We start from the raw sequence: 11,323 nt of genomic DNA on the forward strand, positions 1-11,323 counted from the left end.
AGTTGAGGTGCCGAAGTGCAGGCACCAGTCTGGTGGCCCTCCTTTGAAGATTTTCAACCAACTGACAGTCCCAAGCATATCTCGGGGTTCCAGACGGGGTGACAATACTCCAGATAGGGAAGCACTTCACTCTTGAAGATCGTTACGAGGGTCTAGATATCTGAACGACCTTCTTAGAAGACCCAATAATTTATTTGCCTGATTTACCTTATTCTCGCAATGTCCCGAGAACTTCAGCTCATTGTCAACATACACATCTCGGTCCTTCTCACATTCAGTCTCAAATAGTGCAGTTTCTTCATCCCGTTGGGACATATGATATACCTCCTTACCGTTGGTATGCCCCAGGTGCATCCTCTTACACTTCGTGACATTGAATCTCAGCAGTCATTTCTTCGACCATTCCTGGAGCTCACAGAGATCCTTCTGCAGCTCTTCACAGTCCGCATGGTTCTTGATTTCCCGAAATAACTTGGCCTCATCAGCAAAAATTTGTATGGAGGAGTGTACAACGTCAGGCATGTCATTTATGAAACAAACAAAAAACAGCGGGCCCAAGACACTGCCCTATGGTAACCCACTTGTGACAGGTACAGATGATTTCGTGTTGTTGTTGTTGTTGTTGTTGTTGTTGTTGTTGTTGTTGTTGTTGTTGTTGTTGTTGTTGTTGTTGTTGTTGTTGTTGTTGTTGTTGTTGTTGTTGTTGTTGTTGTTGTTGTTTTGTTGTTGTTGTTGTTGTTGTTGTTGTTGTTGTTGTTGTTGTTGTTGTTGTTGTTGTTGTTGTTGCTGTTGTTGTTGTTGTTGTTGTTGTTGTTGTTGTTGTTGTTGTTGTTGTTGTTGTTGTTGTTGTTGTTGTTATGTTGTTGTTGTTGTTGTTGTTGTTGTTGTTGTTGTTGTTGTTGTTGTTGTTGTTGTTGTTGTTGTTGTTGTTGTTGTTGTTGTTGTTGTTGTTGTTGTTGTTGTTGTTGTTGTTGTTGTTGTTGTTGTTGTTGTTGTTGTTGTTGTTGTTGTTGTTGTTGTTGTTGTTGTTGTTGTTGTTGTTGTTGTTGTTGTTGTTGTTGTTGTTGTTGTTGTTGTTGTTGTTGTTGTTGTTGTTGTTGTTGTTGTTGTTGTTGTTGTTGTTGTTGTTGTTGTTGTTGTTGTTGTTGTTGTTGTTGTTCCCAGGCCTCGATGTAGGTCAGTGACCTGTGCCAGGGTGGGCTAATACCCGAAAAAATAATATATTTGACAGGCTCACAGAGAGAGAAACCCCTATTAGATAAAAGCCGTAGCTACTCCATCGTTGTAAAAATAAAAATAAAGCAAGCACACTGGAAATGCACAATCCATCATAAATAATCGGTGTTTGGCCATCGTTTTACAAGGATGAGGCAACCTTTACCTCCGGAAAACTGATCATTGTCATGATTTTCAATCAAATTAGATTGCGGCAATTAAGGGAAAGTCAATTGTGAAGTGGTGAAGGTTAAAGCAAAGGAAAACGAATTTTAAGTCCGCATCTCATCACTGTTCGCAAGGAATATTTAATAAGGAAGTTTTACTCGAAGCGTTTAGCAGGGCGTAAATGGCGATACTTGGCAGCTATTGTAGTTGGTTTTCTCACTTCCTCAAGGGATGGCGACACAGTCGTAGGTGTGTCGTCTGCAATTTTTATTTTTTTTTAATTTCTAACCGCGACATTAGAATGCATAATGGTTCCACGTGGGTGGGTATAAGTCTTGCTGTGTCAACAAAAAGAACAAAACGCTATTCAGTAATTTAAAATTGTAGGGGTTGGGCCATGGTCATCAGGTCACTAATAGTCAGGGCCGAGTAGAGGGCGGATACACCGCCGCGGAGTCGGCTCCAATTTTATCTTCACCTTTCTCCAAACAACTCTACCACTAAGTTTATTAACTCACCATTCGTTCTTCATATCTATTGTAATGGTGTGGCCCAGGAGACCTAAAGGGGCACGACCCCTGGCAGTTTTGAGTGACTCTGGCTGCTCTCGTGGCGGTGTCGGGACTCGGAGTGTGAGTCTAGTAACGTGGCAGACCGGTAACTAGTGGGCTGTGCTGTGGAACAATCATCATAAACATGGACGTAAGTGTCAAAGTTGGTAAATATTTAGAAGTTGCCATGTAATTCATCATGTTTCATACGAATTTGACCTTCATTTCTGTCGGAATTGAGTACTGTAAAAGATTATTTTTTAAGAATGTTAATTAATATTATGGTAATTTCTGAGAAAAACATTATCACCAGAAGTTGTTCGATCTGGTAAATTTGCTTTTAATTGCCCCACTCAACCTAATCTAACCTTATCTAATCTAATAGGTATATTAAAAAAGCAAAAAGTTGTGGGGCAATTAAAAGCAATAATACTTTTCATTTTAATTACTGTACAGTATATGTATTTTTTCTAGCTTTACTCTATGATCATAAATCACCTGTACTGGGCAGGGCATGAAGGATGAGAGAATTTGTGGAGTAAAACATAGTGAAGAATTGATCATATGACATTCAATTGATGTCTCTACGTGCTTTGTGTGTGAAGAAATTACGTTACTTATTTACTGTAAATACTTCTTAAAAATATCTGCCAAGTTAGCAAGTGTTGTTGTCTGCTCTGTTCGCTTACACCCAACCCACTCGGTTTGAGCGTACTCTCGTGTCCACAAAATATTTATAATTACACCATGACACTTCAAAAAAGTTACTTTCATTGATACCAGATACCAAACCAAGTATTGTCTGTTTAATATGGCAGGGGCCTCACTGCTAGGAAGTTAGCTAAAGTTAGGTAGGTTTTTTATGGTTGGTAAGGTCAGGTTCTAGTAAAGGTTGCCTCTTTTAAAATACTATAATGATAAGTTCGTCTGTGGGAATATTAACAAAATCGACAACTTCTGGTGGTAGTGCTGTTCTCTGACATTGCCAGTGTTATTAATGTAAATGATTCATCAAATTATTAAAATAACATATACATTTTAATTACAGGTTATAGCAAGTGATAAGACGGATAATACGAAAGATTTTGTTCTCCAATATTCCAACAATGATTTTGTGTACTCTACATGCAGCGAACATGGCCAAGTCCTGAGGTCAGCTTTTGATTCATTACTCCTGGAAAAATGGAAGGTGGCAAAAGAAGCTGATTTATTTAATTATCAAGTTGATGATGTTGAAACAAAAATTTTACCTGGAAGATTTGAGTTTGTGGCTCAGGTGAGTTATGTGAATGATTTTTGCTGCCAAACATAGATTAACTTTGCCAAGTTGATATAAACTTTTAGATTAAGGACTGAGTTCAGCAAATTCTATAAATATTTGGCTTAAATTAATCAGAACCTTCTGGTTGGAGCTTCGAACTGGATCAATTTGTGACAGTGGAGAGATCTGTCACACAAGGAGTCAAATTTATTAGGAATATTGCTCAAAATTTCAATCCAGTATGCTTGTCCCAACCTAAAGCATCAGCTACCCTAAACTACTGTATTTAGTAAGGATTTAGCTGTGTGGTGGTGAAAGAATCAGCAGCCATTGAGTCAAAAGGGAGTTTATGTTTACTGGTACAGATTTTACTGTGTAAAGATTTACACTTGGTGGAGATGCATTTTATGAGAGAGATTGCACCAAAACAGCAATGCTTGTGATATCATAAACAAAAGCATGGTTCCTTTCTTATTATTAAACTTAATGCATGAATTGGATTTTTCTTTTTACAGTACTGTACATAATATCCAGCAGAGTATCTCAAATTATATGTAAAGGAAATAAATCAATTAATTTCAGGTGTATAACTAAACAGCCCTCCTCCCATTGTCAGTCATGAATTCTAGACAATAATTTGGTGGCGAGGAGGAGATAGGGGACAGTGTCATCCATGAGGAGGTGCCAGCAAACGTGGAAGCTAATTCACACTTTGCTTTAAGTATTGTGTGGGGTGCAATGTTGTTGTTTCGTATGCTTTTTTAAATTTGTATGTGGTATGTTTAAAAATTTAAGGATACTAATTTTATACTCACGTTGTGGTACTCGGAAATATTCTTTGAGCATAATGACGCTTAAGACAGAGCGAAGATGAGGAGTGCAATCATTCTCACAGGTTACTTGCTTCCTTCCCTCTTTCTTGAAATGAGATTTCAAATATTCATCCTTCATTTCTTCAACTAAGTTTTTCTCTTATGTTCTCATTACTACATAAATTGGGAAGTTATGAATCATAAAATTAAAAGAGTTACCAACTAAGTTCAGATGATGTCATTTACTTTATACTGTTGACATAATTCAATTTTGCAGATGAATGCCAACCGGAAGACAATGAGGAGAAAACCACAAAATATGTTACATATATTGCAGCCTTTTGATCCTGAAAAATTCAATTTCACCAAGATTAAACCAGAAGAAATTCTTGCAAACTTATGTTATGAACATATCAGTCCACAGGTAAGATTGATTTTTATTAATTATTTATTGTATAAACCCAACCACAATAGTACAAGATGCTCAAGATGCATTCCAGAGAAGAGAGTGCTTACTGAATCAATGCTAAAAGAGGTCATTATCCTATTGTATAGATGTGTTCCTGAAGCTGTTACACTTGCCAAGGGTGACGTTTAAATGCTTCTTTTGGGTACAGTGCTGATAAACACAATGTTCTAGTATACAAGTATTTATTTAACTAAATAAACACATTTATGTCTTTTAATAATGGCAGTAATGACTGGATGAGAGGTTGTGGGTAGATGAAGTAGATGAGAGGTGTAGGATATTGTGTGGCTATGTTCTGGGTGAGAGGAACCCATCTCTTTGTCACTGAAAGGAGTAGAAAAGGCAGCATGTAATAATAAGGGAAGTGGTGGTATTGAATGAAATGGTGATGAGTGAGATGGTAATAAACAGCTTGTTTGCTAATACTGTACAGTACTGTATTGCAATACAGTACCTTAAAGCATCTAATTTAATCTCTAGATTAATACTTTTCCTTGTTTTCTTTCTTATCAGAGCCACTAATATCACTTGCCACTCATTTTACAGAGGTGTGAGAGCTTTACTCTCTGTTAACAGACTAGATTAAATAAATATGGCACCTGTATGCAAACTGGCACTGGCAGAGGAATATGGTGGTTGATCGGTGATTTAAGGCTACCGAAAGTAGTCCACTGTTGTGTAAATAAATAAAAATTGTGAGGTATACCTGTATAAGTTCAGCAAGCTGACGAGAGAGGCTGCAAGAGACCATGCAGTGTGAAGAGGTGCCGTCGGTAGTCACGATTAACCCATGCAAGTGTGTAAAATAGCAGTAAAATGTTGTTGTTGGTGATGAGGAAAATAAATACAGTATCAGATTTAATATTGCTCCATCAATTCATATATTCTTGACAGAGACCAGAATCAGGGGAAAAGGTAGGAAGAGACACAAGAAACTTAGAAGCTAGCCTCATCATCAACAATGCTCCAATCTGTTGTAGCCACAGTTTGGTTGTTCCTTTTCTGGCCCACTGTCAACCCCAAGTACTCGAACATAAAGGCCTCTTGATGGCTCTCCATACACTTCTATTGTCTCAGACGCCGTGAGTTGAAAATAATCACTTTATTTTGGTAATGAAATTAGTGTATGGATGTAATACAAGTTGTTCATCAAATAATGCAATCCATACAGTATTTTTATATTTGTTATATCAATAAAGGTATGGTTATTCTATTCTATATACATTGCTTTACTTATTGAACACCCTGCGTATGCCCATTTGTTACCATCACATATTCAATAAACACATCACATTCTCCATGTGTATGTATCTGCAAATTTTTCTTCATTCCTCTATATGTGGGATGATTCAGGGTAGTACAGGTATGTGTATTCTTATTTCTCAATGAGTCAGTTCTGTGAATTCCCCTTATTTCCTCCCCTCATATTTTTTATCACCATTATATAGTTTGAACCTTTGCCTGTTCCTATTATATACCAAGTAACAGTTAAATCTGAAGGATAGTTTACTGTACTGTATTAGCATATAGTACAGGTATACTAAAAATTGGATTTGTTACAGTCACTGGTCTAGGTTTTGGGAACTTAGGTTTTCAATAGGTAGTCCTCTCAGACTGTAGATGAATTGCCTGCATTAAGCTCTATAATAAATGTGGTTTCAATTTCAGTTTCTTATTATTTAATGTAGGTTTTTAAAAAACAAACAAAAATCTGAGTTGGGAAAAGTGGTTTTGGCCCACTAGTGTCAGTCTTACCCATTCCTAGGCCCTACCAGGAGCTCTTAAGTGTGTACACTACTTGGACCCATTGGTGTAAAAGGAGGCTATGCCTAACCCCACAAATGAATCTTGGATCTCTTTTTGCTTTTCATTCCTTCTGCACCATGAAATAGACTTTAACAAGTACTGTATCATTTCTATTCTTTCTCACAGAGATCTTAGAATTGCTTATAATTCTCTTGGTGGTTATGCATCAGTGAATCATCTCCACTTTCACTTATATTACCTGCCCTACAAGCTTCTCATTGAAACTGCAGTAAGTCCACCAATAATTGTATTTTGTTCTTGTTTCTGATGTAAATTTGGAGTGAAATACAGGGATCCTTGTTCATTGCCCTTTTGTTTGTCGTTTTGTTAACCCGCTGGGTTTCAGTCACGGATATACTGTATCTGTAGGTAATAAACGGTAGGTGTCAGCTGGCGATGATCACGGATATGTCCATGATGAAATATTACCAATAACTATCAGTATACGGTTTTAAGCATCCATGGGTTTCCACGACTGCTTGATAGAACTCATCCAATAAGTGTTCCTTCCATGCTGGACTAGAAATCACATGCAGTGGCTGCAAAAACCTGTAGATACTGTACTTAAAACTGGATACTGTGCTGTGTTTGGTAAAACAGTCTACAACATATAAAATTTGGATACTCAAAACTACAGTAGATGGTAAATCTGTGGTTTTTGACAGATTTCTGAACTTGCTTAACTGAAATGCTGAAGATACCTTAATTAGGCAATAAACAAAATATGTGTTTCTCTAGATGTATTTGTCTTTTACAAGCCCCCCCAAAACCACATTAAAGTTCTAACATAGTTTTTTCTTTGCATCCGAAAATATAATTTGCTTAAGGATTCAGTAGGATGTTTGTATTCTGTTTGTTATTGCAGGAATGTGAGAGACTAGCAGGCCCTTGTTACGTCTTCAAGGACTACCATGCTCCGGGTTTTGTGTTTCAACTTGAAAATGGAGACATTGATAGATTAATAAGGTAAGGTTGAAATATAACATTTATGATTAATGTTGATATGGTAGAGTTTCTTATATATTATAATTCCATACTAATAACAATATGTTCTTACTGTCTTCTTATATCACAATTTCTGTGCAATCTGTGTGTTAGGTTGATCTGCTTTTCTGGCTGGCAATTCAATACCATATTAAATAGGTCACCTAATGATGTCCTGCTCTGCAGATTTTTTAACTGGTTCTTATAATTGATTCCCAGACAATGTGAAAGAAGTTTACAAAAATCTGGTTCATCCCTGAACTGTTTCAGTTTTTTAGTTGGGGAAGAAATAGGCTGATATAATTATATTTACTGTTTGACTTTATTTTCACTTTTAGTCTTCAACTTTTAGTCTTCAACAGATCAGTAATGATTGTCATCAAGCTGTTCCTGGAAGAAGAGATGGCTCACAATATGTACATCACTCGAGGAACTTCTCTTGAGGGTTCTTCCCATAGTGGTAGATACAACACTATAAGAGTGGTTCTCTGGGCACGCAAACTCTGCTATGGTAAGTTAAATAGGTATTTATAGTTCAAAGTAAAATTTGTATACATGATTTTGCCACAAATTCTCAGTAAAATAAAAGTAATACACTGTCAGTGAGAGAATTTTTTTTTGTATTTATGTTCAAAGAAAGTCATCCTTGTTTATATGTTATTTGTCTCATACTAAATCCTATTTCTTTTTTCATGCAGGGATCAAGGATATATCAGTTTTTGCTGCAGCAGCTTGTGAACTTGCTGGACATCTTCCCATATACTGTAAGTATTATAATTAAGTTAGCATTTTAGATTAGCATTATTTGATAGACTCTTTAGAGTGCACCAGTTGCGTGATTACAGCACTCGGATTCTGTTCCATGGGTTGGTGGTTCGATTGCCAGGCACTTTCACCTCACCACTTTAGTAAGTAAATGTGGTCAAGTGCAGTACCAGCCATGCTGCCTCCTTGTATACCAAAAGCTTAGTGTACAGTGTGCTGTATCACACTGTATCCACACTTATAGAATCAACAATAAACATTATATGTACTGAAGAACACCATGTTGAAATCACCATTTGGTAACCAGACACTTTTGTTTTCACCACATTCACACTTAAGCTCTTTGACTCTATTCCATCCTTCCATTTCTTAAATTTCTCCACTGTCTCTTCAATACTAAGTGTTATCAGCACTAAGTTGTCAGCGTACAACAATTCCCAGGGCAGACCAGTCTTAAAATCCTGTGGTGTAGTACCTCTAGTACCATGATAAAAAGAAGGGCTCAAAACAGACTCTTGATGAACTCCTGGTTTCACCTCAAATTTCTCACTTTCCTCACTATTTACTTTCACAGTGGTTCTTGAGCTCTGCAATGCCATAAACACTTGAACAAGACACTCCACCTACCCCTAACTTTCTCATAGTTTACTGTGCTACCTCGTTTGATACCCTTCCAATTGTCTTCTCTAAGTCTGCAAATAAAAATGACTGATATAAAGGTCATATATATTTACATATCTTAATTAGTGTTAATGGTCTATGACACAAAACAAATGAACTGTGTCATTGTTTTGCAGCATCTGATCATTGGTGCAGCCTATCGGAGGAGGATATAACTCCTACTACAAGGATTGTGTGCGAAGAATCTTTTGCCACCATTGTTCCAAAGATTGTCAAACTGTTTGGTGAAATTAATAACACTTCAGCAGGAGTGGCTCTCAATGTAGTTGATTCTGGTAGTTGAAAATAATTTGTCATAATTAAACCAATGTAATGTATAGTTTTGTTTTAGCACCACAGTATTGTAATATATTTTTACACTGAATATTGTTGAAATTTTGAGACAGTACTTGGGTGATTTTTATGTTTCTCTGTAGCTATATGGAGTATGATATCCAGTGCTATTGGTTTTGAAGATTTTTGTTCAGCTATTCCTTTAGGTTTAATTATAGATATTTTAATCTTTAGGGCGATTATGGGATAATAAGACCAGTCAAAGTTGAACTCGAACGTTATAATTCGGTCAAACCTGTTGAATACAATTCATCCTTAGTATTTCAAATAATAAATCACATGTAGGTAATCATACATAAATGTCTAATTGCCATATTTCCATGTTGTCACAAAGATAAACAATACAATGGACACAGTCTACCTAAGTAAACTTAAGTACAAGTTTAACTTACATGTTGAAGGTCTCAAACTGAATTGGTTATGTGTTCACCCTATGATGGAAGCAACTAGAGTGTTGGAGCCATTCGCCTCAGCCTTGCCTTGGCAAACACATGTTGCTGAGTCTGGCATTTTATATACAAACTAGTCCTCCCCACTACCACACAACACCATACTACTCCTTGTCTCTGTAACTCTACTAACTAGATACTTTATATACTGGCAGGCACGCCCAATAAACATGACATGACTTACAACATAACATAATATTTGTCTAAGGGTTATCCTACTCATTACTGCTTGCAGTAACATTATCATGGCCAAATGGTTTGAGTTTAAGCTTTGAATGTAAGGGTTAGGAGAGGGCAAGAAATTTTGTGTTGTATGACTCTTCCCACTTAAGTATTAATGACTACCATTTCATTTAAGAAGGTAAATTGTAATTCCTAAGCTGCATTGATTTTGTTGTAAGCTAACCAGTGAGCTTATGTGCTGCTACAACATATGTCTCCAGCTTTTAGATTTCTAGTACAGTACTGGTCTGTAATCTACTGTAATATCAGACATGGGGTAATTGTAATTAGTAAGCATAATCAATTACAATCGATTTCATTCTTATACAGGTACTCCCCGACTTACGACCTACTCGACTTACGTCCACCCGCACTTACGACCGCCTCAGTTGTACCAAAATTTGGTCAAATTATGTATTTTTGAGTCCCAAAGTCAGTACACAGACAAAATTTTCATCTGTAATTCACTTTAAAATGTCTGGCAAGCTTAAAAGTGAGAGTTTTGTGGTGCTGAGAAGAAAAAGAGACATCCATTTTCGATTTTCTATGTGTTATTTAAGCATTTCCGACTTACGACCATTTTGACTTACGACCTGGATGTCGGTCCCTAACCCCGTCATAAGTCGGGAGTACCTGTACTTTCCATTGGAATTGAAATCATAATTGATAACCTAAAAAATTTAATTACTTTTATCAATTGTACTTTTATGTTTTTATTATATTTGAAGTATAAATGTCATCCTTTTCGGGCCAATTGTTTTCCCATGAGCAAATTCCCAGTAGGTCCAATTTAGTTTACCGCTAAGCACAATTATGCAAATACAGTAGATGCTAAAAGTTACATTTTTAACTGCTAATACAATTTAATAGGTTTTTCAACACATTCATGATCAGTGGCTGCAAAGTTTCTCTGTCCACTCCTGCATTACTGGCTACTGGTATAAGTTTTGTACAAAAAATTACAAGCTGAAAAATAAATTGATATCACAGTCTCATGTATTATGATTTTCACACCCACTTTTTTCTGAAGAGTCCCAGAATAGTGTTTTGGGTGACAGGTGGCAAAAAATAAAATACAGACAGTCTCCAATTTATTAGCACGATTCATCTTCTCACACTAATCCAAGAACTTCAGTCTCACATCCAGTTTCAGTCAATGAAGTGTCTTCTTAAAGTTGGAGCATGTGAGCCTCCCTACTATTGGTATAAAAAAGGTACATCCTCCAGCATTTCACAACATTGAATCTCGGTAGCCATTCCTTTAAGTCCCTTTGAAGCCAATAAAGATTTCCTGTAAAGCTTCACAGTCCTATTATACTGTATATCTGATTTCTGTGAATAGTTTAGCATCATCTGCAAATGTTTATATGAAAGAATAAATTGCATTTGACATGCCATTTATGAAACAAATTAACAACATTGGTCCAAGCATGTTGTTTTCCAGCACACCGCTTGGTGCTAGTACACACAATGATTTGAGGCGTTCCATGCGACAATGACGAGCCCGTCATGGGTTGAAAGACTCATTTTCTATGTCACCAGATAGCTCTGTTCCACCTCTATGCACCGACATTGACGTCATATGGTGGGCTCGTCAGTATCGCTTT

At 36.7% G+C, this 11,323-nt stretch overlaps 1 protein-coding gene across 2 annotated transcripts; it reads left to right on the plus strand.

Annotated features, from left to right (window-relative positions):
* The first annotated feature begins 1,191 nt into the window (after nucleotides 1-1,191).
* Nucleotides 1,192-10,147, plus strand: LOC121857389 (GDP-D-glucose phosphorylase 1-like). 2 transcript variants are annotated; one of them, XM_042353411.1, is made up of 9 exons: nucleotides 1,196-2,085; nucleotides 2,983-3,210; nucleotides 4,285-4,431; nucleotides 5,371-5,558; nucleotides 6,409-6,511; nucleotides 7,148-7,248; nucleotides 7,629-7,777; nucleotides 7,965-8,030; nucleotides 8,829-10,145. In XM_042353411.1, the coding sequence occupies exons 1-9, from the start codon at nucleotides 2,080-2,082 to the stop codon at nucleotides 8,993-8,995; spliced, it is 1,155 nt and encodes a 384-aa protein (XP_042209345.1). In that variant the 5' UTR covers nucleotides 1,196-2,079; the 3' UTR covers nucleotides 8,996-10,145. The 2 variants fall into 2 exon arrangements, with proteins under 2 accessions (XP_042209346.1, XP_042209345.1); XM_042353412.1 differs by lacking the exons at nucleotides 5,371-5,558; nucleotides 6,409-6,511 and having other exon boundaries at nucleotides 1,192-2,085; nucleotides 8,829-10,147.
* Nucleotides 10,148-11,323: the final 1,176 nt, after the last annotated feature.

Source organism: Homarus americanus, unplaced genomic scaffold, assembly GCF_018991925.1.
Source record: "Homarus americanus isolate GMGI-L3 unplaced genomic scaffold, GMGI_Hamer_2.0 scaffold43550, whole genome shotgun sequence".
Lineage (NCBI taxonomy): Eukaryota > Metazoa > Arthropoda > Malacostraca > Decapoda > Nephropidae > Homarus > Homarus americanus.